Consider the following 15,268-nt stretch of genomic DNA (forward strand, 5'->3'; position numbering starts at 1 on the left):
CAGCTGTAAGCACGCGAGGAGCGAAATGTTCGTCCTGCAGAGGTCTATATTGTGAGTATCAAAAATTTTTACAACAAACCGCGTACACGAAGCGACGGATCTCGATTAAACGCGTAGCCCGACCTTACTACACCGGTATACCGTAAGACACGCACGTGCGCGCCGATTCAGATCGCTGAGAGAGGCGGAAAAGACTAGCGAAATACGCGAGAAGGGCCGCCGTAACCTAGCTTCTGCCGCAATGCAGTGCTGAAAATAGGAACGCGCTGGGAATCCGTCGATCGATACGGGGTTACCGTGTGTTCTGTGGGACAGTGCCAAACGAAATCGTATCGTGCTCACGTCCGGATGAACTCCCAAATTTTCCCATTTCGCACGCTCTTTGTTTCCTCTATACTTCATCCCGCAGCATCCAATTTCCGCCGGTATCGTACAACGTGTGCAAGGGCCGGTAATTTTATCCCCTCTATCATCGCATCCTGTTTGGTCTTTCCTTCCTCTCGGAACATCGACTCGTGGACGTGCTGATTGATACTTGTCGAAAAATTTGAGAAAATAAGGGTTCGTTTCTGGTGAAATTTTCTGCTCGTGCCTTATCGTCATTCTTTAAATCTTATTTATGAATAAGTGATCGTTTATTTGTACGGAATAGTTCATTCGCTCGATTCCCTTTGGCGCACCTATCGTTTTAACGAAGTTTTCCATCGATCGTAACACGTGCAGCAAGCTACGCTGCCAGATACATATGTATATCTGGAATTCGTATTTCGCTCGTTGTATTCATCTTTTCTCAAACGAACATACATATACAGTGCATTAATCTATTTTTATAACCAAACGATATTAGACGTTGTTTGAGGTGTCCTTGGAAATGTGTAATATCATGTCTTCGTGGAAACCAGCGTCAACAAATTTCGAGTTGAATGTCCTTGTATTTCGTTTGACCTCTCTTGTTCTTCTTCCACCCATATTTATTGATCTTCGCTATATTTTAGAGAATTGTTTTAAAAACGACACGAATTTATTATTATTATTCATTTATAGTAAATGTATACAGAAAAGAACTGCTTGGATTGTTTTCCTTCTTTCTATTTTCGTTCTATAAGACAATAACCAATACTATTATTATGACATCTAGAACTTACACATATGTATACATGTTTACATGAGTTTAATGCATTCCTGATTGTGTATATTTGGTGACTACCAGTTTTGCAAACATGATATACAATTTGAGACTTCATGTTGCATATTAAATGAAATATATGCAATAAAATTGTATATTTAAAATATTTAACGTTATTTAACGTTAGGGAGAAGTTAAAATATAAAACTATTATTATATCCTCACTTTTACTACGGTACTGAAATTCTTAACAATATTTTCTTTTTATATTTACAACGTTATCTTAAATGTGTATTTTATTTCGTTAGATTAATGCTATTCTTCCATAAAAAAATATCATCGTCAAGTAATACAAGGTCAATGGAGATAAAGAGGAGTTTAAATAGATGTTTAGTATAAACTTGGAAGGTAATCTATAAATACGAATTAACAGCTGTCTAGGTCCTCGTTTCTTATTTGAATATTAAATATTTGCGTTTTAGTGTTACTCGTTCATAGACAAATATTAATCGTTCGAAGAAAAATGAAATTATATATTAACGTAATTTAATTAGAAACAATAAAAGTTAAATTCTTAGTTTCTACTCTTTTATTTGTCAACGTTATTTTTTAAATAAAAAAGATACCAATGTTTATCTATAAGCTTCCTCGCCATTTAACAATTATTTTATGTACCTCTGACATCAAGTACCTCTGTTCATCTTTTTTATTACATGCGTTAACTTTTAAATATTAAAAGTTTCATATTTCATATTTTAAATGTTTCTCTAACAGTGAGTGAGGAAAAGCCATAAACCAATCATGCAGAAAAATGTTCTTGCTTCGATTACAAGCGATTAGTCATCAGATTAATCTCTGGAAATTACGGTATACTCATAGACCATAGCCATTACATACCAATAAAGTTATATTGGTATTGTACATAATACTTTGAATCGACTAACTTACGTAAGGCATGTAAATAATCGTTTTGTACGTGGGATGTAGTTCAGTTCTGAAAAATTTACGAAATTTACTTAAATGTCAAGTTCTTTCAGATTAGTAAAATATTTTAAGATAATATAACAATTAATGGCCACAAAACAGTAGAAAGATAACTTACCGATTTTTTCATAGTTATTTAAATTATTGGTTATATACCTTATCGTATAACGTATATCTTAACTATGAATTATGTTATGTAAAAAAAAGAAAAATCGATGGTTTTTCATACGTTCAGCATCGTTCGATCGTAATATTATTTATTCAGCGTATCGACTTCAACGCTTTGTCTATCACGTGCTATTTTTTTTTTCAAAAAAGATTTCTAAAAGTAATCCATGAAAGAGATACACTATAAAGTAAATTTTAAATCGTAAATGTAAAATTACTCGAATCTATTTTTGCAAATTCTAACACATCGTCCAACATTTGTGAAGATGATCCCGTGTTTATTGTTTAACTTTCAAATCGTAAACTGTGTATACAGGTATTTCGCAAAGCTAGCGAACACATTGTAATTTTACGTATGCAAATATTTATTGTTCCTGGCTTTATAACAAATAGTCTTTACAAACACACGTGCTTCCAGAAAATGACGTCAACGCTATGTCATGTAGCTGCACCCAGCTAATACCGAGGAAACCGTAATGACCAAGCTACCATATGATAGAGCTGATATAGGTCAAAGCTGATCATACAAATGAGTTGCGTACAGAAGGAAGTTCCGATTCAATCGAAAAGAGAGTTTGATACGCAAAATTGTTCATCCTCAAGCATCTTCTAATATTATCCCATGAACGCTCGTTTCCACGTTTTACAACGTATAAATATTACCCTTCTGAACGTGTAAATTATTGGAACCGAGAGTACGATTTTCAACGACGATCCGATAATATTATCTTAATAGCGATAAAATATAACAATGATTTCTCTGAAACGACTGATAATCGTTATGAAATAGATGTTCGTCCAGGACATAAACGTTTCCACCAACGTATTTTTCAGAGTTATTTGTTTAAATTTGGCAGCCTGCCATTGAAATAATTATAGATCGGCTCGTTCTCTTTACAGAAATGCAATAACGTTTTTGCTACCTAGTTACATATTCTTGAAAGTATCTACTACGTTATATCATTGCACGTCTACTACGAAATTTGGTCGTATGAAACGTAGCGCTGCTAGAAACAGGCATCTTCATCCTACCTCGACCCATGAAGTATGTATAATCAATTGCAGTCACGTGCCTTAATTCCATAGTTTAGTTATAACCAGATCAAACCGATAAGGTTTTATTGTGCAATGTCCAGTTATTATCTATGACTCAGAAATCTTGTCGAATTCGAAACGAACAGCTAAATGCACTTGATCGTCACCTTCGCGAATTATTGTTCGTATTAAGCGACCATGAAATTTACCGAATAGCGAGGAAATCGCTCGACCTTAAAAATCATAAATTATATCTTCAACGTACGAACATAATTTACATTTAAACACTGTTATTGCACATTTAAGAGTTGTTTATTTAAATCTTGTATAGCATTTAAAACTAACAAAGCAAATCCCGATTTCTGGTCTAAGAAAATGTTTTTTCCCAATTTGTAACGTTGCAACTTTTATTCGTGCAACTCTTTGTTAGCTTAGTTTGAAAGACCATGGCCAATGACGAATGTGCGAACGTGTCAAATTACCACTTATGCAGAATTTATTCTAAGTCTAATGAATATACGATTAAATGACAGGGTATCGTGTTATCCACATTCCGCTCGGTTTCTCTGGTTACAATGCTTTCAACGCGTCCTTAATCGATACGAACTCTCCACTTTGACATTTTCAATCTCTGCCGATAGTTTGATTTACTACAAATCGATTGTATGCGCTTGCGGCTCTTTCGTGCGATTACGTAAAAGAAGAATACGAATATAATCGTAGTTATATCTGTCAATCGTAAAATCGATATCTGTACTATCCGTGACATTAAGCTTCCGACGCGGCAGTTCTAACCTAACTAAAAATGCTGAGATCTTTGCGTGTACGATGCAAAATATCACGATACAAGCATAAAACATATGGGCAAGTTGAAACTAAATTTCATTTTCATTAATTTTTTGCTAAAAAAAACAAACACGTACTGAACAGGAAAAATGTGTATTTTTAATAAAACACCCATCGTATTATATCTTCTCTGACTGTATCATAGAAAAACTGGTATCGATAATTTACAAATTGTAAAATTTCACTAATAATACTTCAGTAAGTCAGTTAACTTTTTTCAATTTGTTTCAAACGTTTTCCTTTAAAATCGTTCGAGACTTTATCGTTTCCTCAACAAGTTGCTTTTGCAACAAGTGTTTGTCGTTAAAAAAAAAAAAGCCGTCGATCATGATAGAATTGAACAGAAACTTTCTGACTGACGTTAATCGGTTTTTAGAAAAGCTAAGTAGAGTTTTAACTCGTTCTCACGCATCGAACGTTACGTACATGATTCATTCATTCGGTTGAACGTACTAATTGGCAAGCATTTGTGTTGAGGATTCATAAACCAACGGATGTTTTAATTTTAAATACAATTTTACTAATAGCTAGGGAACGAACAATATACGATGTTTATAACGTGGAGTTATGAACGAAACGGGAAATGTTTTCAATTAAACGCAGAGGAATATTAAGCTTCTATTTCTAGCAAATTTACTTCTCCCGAAATTACTTAAATTAGGTTGCGAGAAACGAGGAACATCAACTTTTATACTATTTTACGCTTGTTATCGTTTCAGAGATAAGAAAACTCTTAAAAGAGTATTATCTTTTAATCCCTCTTATAAATTATCCTTCTTTGACAAAACATTGCATATATTTCGTACAAACACCAACCAACGTAATAACTAATTTATTAAATTCATAGAATATAGAGATTCTATAGTCAAGAATAAAAAAAATATGCCGAAAGCTTTATTTTTGAGAAGATTAATTTAAAGACGTGTATACACGCGTGTTTAACTAATTCTCATCTGGCAAGGAATAGACAATTGGTAGAGGAAGATTACCCTAACTTTATTCTGAAATAAGTCGAAGATATTAAATTTTCTGTGTGAAGTCACGAGCTCGAAGTTTCCAAGAAAATCGAACTTGAAAATTGACAACATTTTTATGCAATTATAAAAATAATTTACATGAAAAAAAAACAGATGAAATGACTATTTCTTTACGATGATTACTAGATCGCCCAGCAGCAGAAATTGTGCAGGATCATGGGCGCGAATGCTGCCACCTACGCATCCTGCTGCAAAAGATATTCAAAGGATATACAGAGAAATCCACGAAGTGTCTGGAGATGTCGTACCTATCAATATGGTGAAAGGTATTGGCCATTTGAGGGACCCTCGACTTAATAAGGTATTTAAAATTCATCTCCATTAGCTACCATGTCTTATAAAATATCTTTATATTTTTTTCTTTCATAAATCTTAATTCTTTGTTTAAAACTGTAATTTAAATCTAACGAACAGAGGGCAGTCTCCAGAAAACCCGAAGAAAGAAATAATTTTTTTTTATCATCGATCAAATGATAAAGTTCCCTCATTGTGAAAACAGATATTTATCACGGAAGTGTGCCTCTTCTTGAGATATTCAAAGATCTGATATTCTTATTCAGGGACTGGCATTTACTTTGCGAGAAAGAATATCCTTAGGTATACACGGCTTGCAACCACCAAGATTCAAAACTCAGGAAGAACAATTGGCTCTGTGCAAGGCCTCGGTCATGAAGTATACTGAAGATTTAAATCGGTATCTTTATCTCGTGGAATTACAGGTAAAATAAGAAATAATTTTCGATTCTAAGAACATATAAAATTCAAGGTAATTATCGACATCTCACCCACCTCACCGATTTCGATAACTTTTGGATACATTGAAGAAATCAACACTTTCCTCATTTTTCCCCCTATACATGTAACTCCCAATTGGCCTTAATTTCCAAAATACTATGTTTTATCTATCTGTATCTATGTTTTAACTGTGCGTTGGTTAACTATGCATCAGCTTGATAGGCGGCATCCTCAAGGCGACCAGATAAAATGAACAAAACCTATTTCTTATTTCTTGATTATAGTTTATATAGATTTGGATAGACGAGGCAGCTGGCTACCAATACCGATTGACATGCTGTCACGAACGTACATTTACAAACAAAGTTCACACTGTAGTGATATCGATAGCTTTGGCTAAGACTATAAGGCCGAGCAATGGTTACATGTATAAGAAAATGTTGTCTAGTATTATAGCTCTAACAACATATCCAAAAATCTTCGAAGTCGCTGAAATGGATAAGATATCGATAATTGCCAAATTCGAAGTGATGATTCACGAATCGGTTAATTCGCAGGAAAGAAACGAGAGATTGTTTTTTCGTCTATTAAGTGAAAACATCGAGCAGATGATGCCAATCGTATATACTCCTACCGTGGGATTAGCCTGTCAGAAGTTCGGCGTTATCTACCGTAGACCTCGTGGATTATTTATCACAATATATGATAAAGGTCACATTTACGAGATCCTAAACAACTGGTTCGTATTTCATACAAATGCAAATTAGCGCTTTGAGTCCTGAATTATATTACCGTTGTTTTTATATTAAATATACATATTTATGTTTCATGTATTCATATCTTTGAAATTTATATTTCAAAGATATGGATAAGTATGTACCTTCTTTTGGGAGCTAATGGAATAAATTATTGAATAGATTAGCACTCAAAACTTTGTAATGTGTTTCTATGATTTACAAAGCATGTAAAGTTAGATTAAAAACTTTCATATCTGCACTGAATTTTTTAAACCATAAATCAATTTTATAAAATAACATATTTTAAATTATATTTCCTCTTCTTGTAAAATATAGATTGATTTACAGTAATTTACATTAGTTTACACGAATATAATTTATCACGTAACATTATATTTAGGCCTGAGCAAGCGGTTCGTGCAATTTGCGTAACAGATGGAGAGAGAATTCTCGGTCTCGGTGATCTCGGTGCTTGTGGGATGGGAATTCCGGTAGGAAAATTAGCTCTTTACACCGCCCTGGCTGGCATAAAACCACACCAATGCCTACCAATTACTATCGACGTCGGCACAAATAACGAACAGCTGAGAGACGATCCTCATTATATTGGTCTTAACAAACCCAGAAGTCAAGGCGCTGAATATGATGAATTGATTGATGAATTTATGGCTGCTTGCGTGAAAAAATATGGCCAAAATGTTCTCATTCAAGTACGATTACAAACGATGCCGTTTCTTTTCCTTCAATTTAGTTACATATAATAAATATTTCATACTAGTGTACTGTTACAGTTCGAGGACTTCGGAAATCACAATGCCTTTCGTTTCTTAGATAAATATCGTGACAAGTATTGTACGTTTAACGATGATATACAAGGTACTGCCGCGGTTGCGGTTGCTGGAATTTTAGCATCGAAAAGAATAACCAAGAAATCTATGTCCCAAAATAAATTCGTATTTTTGGGTGCTGGTGAGGTATGCAATAGTTTATATATCATAAAAACAGATCGCTATTTTTATAGTCACGTCCTATTTTGGCTCTTAAATCTTTTTTAATTAATATAGGCAGCTATTGGAATAGCTGACCTTTGTGTTAAAGCGATGGAAGCAGATGGTTGTACCGAACAGGAAGCTCGTGATAATATTTGGATGATGGATATTGATGGATTGCTCGTTAAAAATCGACCAGAAGGTAACCTGGAAGGTCACAAGATCTGGTATGCGAAAGATTACAAAGTGATGAAATCACTATTGGAAGTTGTAAAAGAAGTGAAACCAACTGTTCTAATTGGTACGTAATCCTTAATTTATCGACATGCTTTCATCTCTATCTAAAGTAAGAATGTTGGTACAGGTGCTTCAGCAGCAGCAGGAGCATTCACTCCTGAAGTCTTGAAAGAAATGGCCAAAAACAACGAAAGACCTCTGATCTTTGCATTGAGTAATCCAACTATCAAAGCAGAGTGCACGGCTCAACAAGCTTACGATCATACAAATGTATGAAGATTATTTGTATTAATGAAACTTTATTCGAAGCGTGCAGAAAAATACGATAACTTTTTGTATCTTAGGGAAAATGCATTTTCTCGTCGGGTTCTCCGTTTGGCGAAGTACACTATAACGGAAAAGTATATAAACCTGGACAAGGAAACAACGCGTACATTTTTCCTGGAATCGCATTGGGCGTCATCGCGACTGGATGTCATCACATTACAGAAGATTTATTCCTAATCTCGGCTCAAGCTGTTGCTGATCACGTGAAAGACGAAGATCTCGAAGTGGGCAGTCTCTACCCACCGTTAAGCACTATTCGTGAATGTTCAATTGATATCGCCGTACGAATTGCGAACTACGCTTACGCTAAAAGTAAGTTCTTTGACTACGTATATTTAAGTTTAATTTTTCAAATCAGTAACAATATACAAGGTGTCCAAACAAAGATTGTAGAACATTGAAGGTGCTTCTGGAAGCCACAACAAGTTAAAAATGAAGAATGTAAGAATTACGTTCGAGACTTTTAAATATCATTAATTAATAAAAGTCTCGATCTTTTGTTTTCTTAATTACCGTTGTATTTTGGCTTGTATAAGTGGCTCCTAAATCTTCTATCATCTTTATCTGAGCACACTGTGATAATGTGATATGTAATAATGATATTAAACTTCTAAATGTGGTTTTGAACAATATATCTCAAATTTTATCTCATTTATCAGCTGGATTGGCAAGTGAATATCCAGAACCAAAAGACAAACGCGAATTTATTGTAAGTAAGATGTACGATGCTAACTATGACAGTCCACTGCCAAATCTTTACGACTGGCCAGGAGATTATGCCAAACCACGTGTTTTACCAGATAAGTAAGTATGATATGAAATTAACAATTCCGTCTAGCATTTCTCATTTTATTGTAAAAACACTTTTGTTTAAAAAAGGAAGCATTTTAGAAATAATGTAGGGATGCGTAGACTAATAGGAATTAATGATATTAGAATTTGTTTTGAAAGGCAATAGTGCATACAAGAAATAGTAAGTTTAAAGATATGATAGTAGGCAAATTAACATCAACTCAGTGAATACATTAACATGCATGTCGCTTTTTAATCTCTCTTGCAGAGGTGCATAAAATGTAGCATTGCTTTATTTCTCTTAGTTTTTTTTAATACTTTTCTTTCAAAAATTTAATATCACTTAGAAACTGAAACTTTTTTTGTTGTTGCAATTAACTACAAATATAGTTAATCATAAACGTTCAGTATTTAGCTAGCGCATATTCATTATCTTCTGCGAAGAAAAGGCTATAGAATATTATGTGTTAATTTCTAATTTCTGAAAGCTAAAAAAAGTCGAAAGGAATATCTTTTCTCTGCACAGCTATCTTTCATATTAAACGCTTGTTGTATGAATCATAGTTCAACTATTTCTTTAGCTGTTTACGTTATCGTATGCTCGTTGCTCATCAGTGACTGACTTCGGTGCAGGCCGCTGAAGCTTAATTAATCTTTTTCAGAGACACTGTAGAAATCCGCCACGATTTAAAACATCTGTAGCGGATTTCACCGGGCGGAATATTCAGAAGCTATCATTATTACCATTATCAATAAAAATATCACTGTATCCTGTATCGAAACTATAAGACAGGTCGTGACACAAGTACAGGCAACAATGCGGTTGTAAAACAATTTTAACTGTAAGGACTGTTACTCTGTCAGTGACTAATGCCAGTGCTTTTACCATATAACTTGCACGAGGTGTTAAGCACGAGAAACAGTTACATAGTGCTATTATTACAGCATCGAATGTCTCAGTAAGCTAACATTGCAGTATTTTAACGTTCTCCTTCATCTCATATGCAATATTAGGATTGCTAGTTTATCGTTCAAAACCGTACTAGGTATTAACCAGTGAAAGTATTTAAGGAAAGTTTATAACGTTGTTATTCACCTCTATGCCCTACATTTATGTTGCATAAAAGAAAGACACAAAAACCGATATGACACATAGAGGTACGCCTGCATAGTACGTGTATGATTTTATATTATACATATACGCACCTAAGTATACATATACAAACATAACGTAATAAAATTAAGTAAATATTTGTACAGTGAAATTTTTCGATCGTAAAATTGATAACAAATAAAATGAAAAATTTCACCAATACATACGATTGTTTCTAAGTATGACTAAAAATTTCATTTTTTCTTTTTTTCATTTATTTCGAGTATTTCGAGGGATTCTCTCTGAAAGATGTTATTTTATAAATAACATTTTTTTCGACATAGGAACGAATTTTCGTAAAAATCAAATACATATTGTACTGTATGTTTAAGGTTACCCGATTTTTCCTTTTCGGACGATGCCAATATGTCCCAATCTCCTCTCACCTTGAAGAGTCAATCTACTTCCCCAAAAGAAATCCCAATCAAATTGAACAAATGTACGGTCCAAAGATGATTGGTGCACTTGAAGCACACTTTAGTGCTGTCACATTTTTATTTTGCCATATTTTATATATACTTTTAATAAATAAACATCATTTTATAAATAAGAAAGGGAAAAGATAGTAGTGAGATTATGCAAAACAACTGTCATTTGTGACTTTTAATACCACACGTTTGATCGTTGCTTTTGCAATTAGTATCCGTTTCAAATTATAGACAAATTTATCTTAGGTTTGCTCAAATATATTCGCGCGTAAGCGAATAACATTTTACGGGTAAAATAATGTAATGTTTAAAGCTACCGATAGCACATACCGACATAATCGAAAACTGGTTTCGAGTTTGCTATTTGAATGTCTGTGTGTCACATGTAAAAAGTATTTTGCAAACGGTAATGAGATCATTAGATATGTATTTCATATCCTAAAATATACATGCAGTTACATATTTGTTCCTGAAATATTTTCGGTGTTTATACTTTTCGGGCAATTGTTGTATAAAGCAATTCTATACAAATCAAATAGTACGACTTATTTTTCTCTACGTATCAAAGAGTGTCTATTTTCACGAAGACGTATTAAAAACGCGCTATATATAGATCAATATTTTATTCTAGATTTGTAACGATATATTTTGTCGAGTTTCGCATGCTCTGTCCAATATAAAATTCCAAGAAACCGCACGAAACGTATACTATACATGCATAAAATGTGTTTGTATGTGTCATATAACATGTAATTGATCGTTAGTTAGCCAAAATGCCGGTTATTGAGCCCGGATACAATGCGTGAGAATGTTTGCTACTACGAATTTCGTTGTTTACTTTTACAGTTTAAAATGTCACAGTGAGTTTAGCCAAGTGACGAAATCTCGGTGTCGAGTGATAGTACATTAGACCAGCGATTGGAAGAGATATATTCATGTCACAATCTGATTTCTTATGTATGTAGCTGAATACAGTCGCAAATCGTCACTTAGTTAAGCGTAACACGTTAATAAAGTATTATTACATCATTACTAACCGTGTTCTTCTCCCAACAGATTATGACGTGTTGGCGAGTTAAAAGACAAGACGACTGCTCTGACGTATATACAGTCGTTTTAAGTTAATTCGAGTCAAATTTCAAACAGAATGACTCTAAAGATGGCTACACTCCCATAATCCTTTAAACAAAAGTTTTATTCTGATACATCAGGAAATTCAGTTCTTAAACCAACTTCTTTAAGTACTGATACTCCGTACTTATTTATTATTAATTTAAAGCCACAATTATATTTTATATATATATGTACGTGTACATATATATATGTATATGTACGTAGGCTGTTCACTAATTTCAGATCCGCATCTTTATTTATTTTATTTATTTATAACTTTTATTTTTATTTGTATTTAAATTGAACGGCTAATGTATGTAAATCAAAAAGTATTATTATATTGTGATACTTTCTTTTGAACACTTAAAGAAGAAATTAGTGAATAGTTATTGCTTGTAGGAATTACGTCAATATATTGCTGATATATTATCTATCATTTGAATTTCTATTAATATATGAACAAATTTTTTTTCAAAAACTGCAATCTAACTAATCGTGTGAAATTTAGTATGATATATTATATCTTAAAAAAGGCGATATTTATAATCATCAAAAGGGTAAAAATTTCTAAACACGAAGATATGTTCTGTTCTGTTAGGTATACTATGTAAGGCCACATATGTATGTATGTAAATTGTCACTTCGTTTGTTCGATTTTATCATAGTTTTATATTGCATTAACAAACACTGTCATCAAGAAAAAAGATAGAAAGGCAACATTGTAAAAACCGTGTTTTTTGTACTGTATTGTAATTGTCACTTTTAAGTTAAGTAAATATACAAAAGTAAAAATTCTGTCACAAGATTCCTATATGTTCCGTGAAATAGAAACATTGATGAACAACATGGATTTGATTATTACTATCACGTGACAAATATAACAAAACACCTCTCTTCTAAATTATTCTGAATTATATCAGATTATACTATTACAAAGGTGAAAAATGGCTAAAAAAATGAATACGGGTCCGATTGGATATTTTCACATTATTTCCTATGATTATTTCTAGTAGACCTAATACAATCACGAAGACAAACACGCCTATTGGTCGAAAATGTCACATATCAAGACCATATAGCAACACGTGACGGCGAACAATAAAGACCAGTATGTACTTCCCTTGCCCCCTGTGCCGTCCCGCTAGCCATTTCTCATCTCTGTATTAATGTATGCATATTCCCTAGAACGAGAGGAATTCAAGTTATTCAAATGCAACTATGTGCTCATTAGAATTTGTTACTGAATGTATACATTAAACACTAAAACTATGAATAAATGTTAAATTATGGTCGTTAATGTGTATTTATTTCATTATATTCTTGCTCCGATATTCGAATGAAAATACTTTCGGACATTTATAAGTGCAAGAAAAATGATTATTTTGGATTCATTAAACAAAGTTTTATGAAAAAGATTGTTATATACATAATTATAAAAATTATTTTCCTTATTAAATATATCTATTCCCTTTCATACATATATGTATAAAATTTCAGCCATTATACAAAATGCAAATGGCAGCTATAAATTTTAATGAATTCATTTTACATTGGTAGATTTGCTTCGAACATGTCTATCTGTCATCTAAACTCTAGTACTTAAACGATACTTTTAAGTACTAAATTTGTATTTAAACACTCAATGAATAGGAATTATTTTATAAATAATAGTGGAGAACTATAGCATATTTATTTAGGCACTATCATCAGAAACGTTCGGCTCATAATCAGGATCATCATCATCATCATCTTCTAGGTCCAAATCATCAAGATTTTGAAATAGACTTTCGTCTACTTTAACAGAATCTAAGAATTTAAAAAAGCAATATTATATTCCTTATAAATATTTTGCATAGCTCAACTTAAATTAAATAAATTAAGCATTCTAAAACAATACCATCATCCAAAAACTTCAGATCAGACTGATCCAATGTTTTATCAGTCATAAATAATTCTCTACCAGTTAATTTTTTCCCTTCTCTCTCAGCCATTTCTCTTCTTTTCGTGTATCCCATTTCTTCATCAAACTTTTCTTTCCAACTTAAAAATGTTTCAACCGTAACTCGTGTTCCCTCAAACTTTTTCTATGACAATGTAAGAGCTTTTTATATTACAAGATCAATGAGATTAATCTTATTTTAATATTTTTACAATGTTAGATATATCTTACTCTTTCTGCTTCTTCCTCTTCCCTGAGTTTTTGTGCCGCACTCTCTTCTCTTTTCAATTTAATTTTATCCCACTGTACATTAAGCCACTCCTGAGCAGCACTAACTAAAGTAAATACCATGACCATTCCAAGGTTTTCATTCATTTGTTCCATCAGATGTTCCTTCAATTTCTCAGCATTTCCTTCTTCAAAGTTTTCATGTTCCTCTATCGATATAAGAAGTGACTCATCTGGATATTTTTCAGTATATGTAAATTCCAATGAACAGCTGAGACCATTCCCAGTACCTGGTTCATACTCTTCAGTTTTAATAGGTATGGAAAATGTATAAAATGGTTCTACAGCTAAAACTGAAGAAATGTTCCATTTATAAAAATCTCAAAATTAGAACTGCAGAACATTATTTAACATCTATTGTTTCAATAAATTAACTAAGAAACGAACAAACAATAATTATATGTAATTCTTTATAAAGTAATATATTTTACAATATATAAACAAATTTGTAGGTTATTGGACATTCCATGCATACTTTCCAATTCTCCACAATAAATTGACTCCAAAGCTTCGATCTCATTGTGTTGCTCATCTTTATAATCCATAATGATTAAAATAAAATGAATTGTTAAAAATGTTTTATGTTGCGTACTTAATTAATTCCTTGTAATAAGTTACATGAAATCATGATAAAATCGTAACACGTTGTGAACCGGTGGACGGCGCCGTAGCAGTGTACGACAAACAATACCATTGACTAGGTAGATACCTACAGAATAGACATCACAATATGAAACTTTGTATCTCACTTTCTGAAATACCGATCTGCTACGGCGAACGTACGAATTACATTCAAAATTCAATTTTTGAAAGCGATAAAGACAATAGCTATGAAAAGATCTTAATCTGTTAAACGTATAAATGCAAGAGAGATACCTAATACACTTTTTATTCTATGTTCTATTCCATTCAATAAAATAGAAGGCGATAAATTGTAATGTTGATTTCTATGAATTTACAGCAATTTATAATCAAAGCTAAGAACAATCGCGATATCTCATAAACGGTAACAGTAAAGCAAACACAATCAATAATTCAAACCGAAATAAATATCTGTGCCCAGCTTTAAACGAAAACGCGAAATTTAAATTACTTCGCGACGTAAATTACTTCGTGATTTAACCCGTAATTAGTTTCTCGGAACATTAATATAAATCCACGATTTGCCCAATATAATGATGAACTTTAATAATCAATATCATTTCATTAATATAAAAAATCGCGAAGTGCAAGAAGACCTATCCTCGACTAATAAATAAGACACATAAAAAGTATGCTACTATTCATGGGTATAATAAATATCCGAGGTTAGTACGTTCGTAAAAAATTCTAAA

At 32.7% G+C, this 15,268-nt stretch overlaps 2 protein-coding genes across 4 annotated transcripts; one reads left to right on the plus strand and one right to left on the minus strand.

The window, feature by feature from the left end:
* Nucleotides 1-25: 25 nt before the first annotated feature.
* Nucleotides 26-12,735, plus strand: LOC117230727 (NADP-dependent malic enzyme-like). Of its 3 annotated transcripts, XR_004492830.1 has the most exons (12): nt 26-51; nt 5,323-5,497; nt 5,757-5,915; nt 6,489-6,670; nt 7,069-7,378; nt 7,460-7,642; nt 7,733-7,958; nt 8,022-8,164; nt 8,239-8,533; nt 8,881-9,025; nt 9,676-9,972; nt 11,651-12,735. XR_004492830.1 is itself a non-coding variant. In XM_033488447.1 (11 exons), exons 1-11 carry the CDS (start codon nt 26-28, stop codon nt 9,713-9,715), a joined length of 1,884 nt encoding a protein of 627 aa, XP_033344338.1. In that variant the 3' UTR covers nt 9,716-12,735. The 3 variants fall into 3 exon arrangements, 2 of the variants coding, with proteins under 2 accessions (XP_033344338.1, XP_033344339.1); XM_033488447.1 differs by having other exon boundaries at nt 9,676-12,735; XM_033488448.1 differs by lacking the exon at nt 9,676-9,972.
* Nucleotides 12,422-14,622, minus strand: LOC117230730 (RWD domain-containing protein 1). The gene is made up of 4 exons (XM_033488450.1): nt 14,410-14,622; nt 13,878-14,227; nt 13,605-13,791; nt 12,422-13,513 (listed from the first exon to the last, which is right to left on the minus strand). The coding sequence occupies exons 1-4, from the start codon at nt 14,477-14,479 to the stop codon at nt 13,401-13,403; spliced, it is 720 nt and encodes a 239-aa protein (XP_033344341.1). The 5' UTR covers nt 14,480-14,622; the 3' UTR covers nt 12,422-13,400.
* Nucleotides 14,623-15,268: the final 646 nt, after the last annotated feature.

The sequence above is a fragment of the Bombus vosnesenskii genome, unplaced genomic scaffold (genome assembly GCF_011952255.1).
Source record: "Bombus vosnesenskii isolate JDL3184/JDL3185 unplaced genomic scaffold, Bvos_JDL3184-5_v1.1 scf7180000013267, whole genome shotgun sequence".
Lineage (NCBI taxonomy): Eukaryota > Metazoa > Arthropoda > Insecta > Hymenoptera > Apidae > Bombus > Bombus vosnesenskii.

What these genes read in the sequence shown, in the direction of transcription:
- LOC117230727 (XM_033488447.1), top strand. Translation starts at nt 26, where the DNA reads ATGTTCGTCCTGCAGAGGTCTATATT. An exon ending in TATTTTTGGGTGCTGGTGAG is followed by an intron (nt 7,643 to 7,732) that starts GTATGCAATAGT and finishes TAATTAATATAG; the next exon opens with GCAGCTATTGGAATAGCTGA. An exon ending in GAACTACGCTTACGCTAAAA is followed by an intron (nt 8,534 to 8,880) that starts GTAAGTTCTTTG and finishes CTCATTTATCAG; the next exon opens with CTGGATTGGCAAGTGAATAT.
- LOC117230730 (XM_033488450.1), bottom strand. Translation starts at nt 14,479, where the DNA reads ATGGATTATAAAGATGAGCAACACAATGAGATCGAAGCTTTGGAGTCA. An exon ending in TTATTGTGGAGAATTGGAAA is followed by an intron (nt 14,228 to 14,409) that starts GTATGCATGGAA and finishes ACATTTCTTCAG; the next exon opens with TTTTAGCTGTAGAACCATTT. An exon ending in AAGAGGAAGAAGCAGAAAGA is followed by an intron (nt 13,792 to 13,877) that starts GTAAGATATATC and finishes ACATTGTCATAG; the next exon opens with AAAAAGTTTGAGGGAACACG.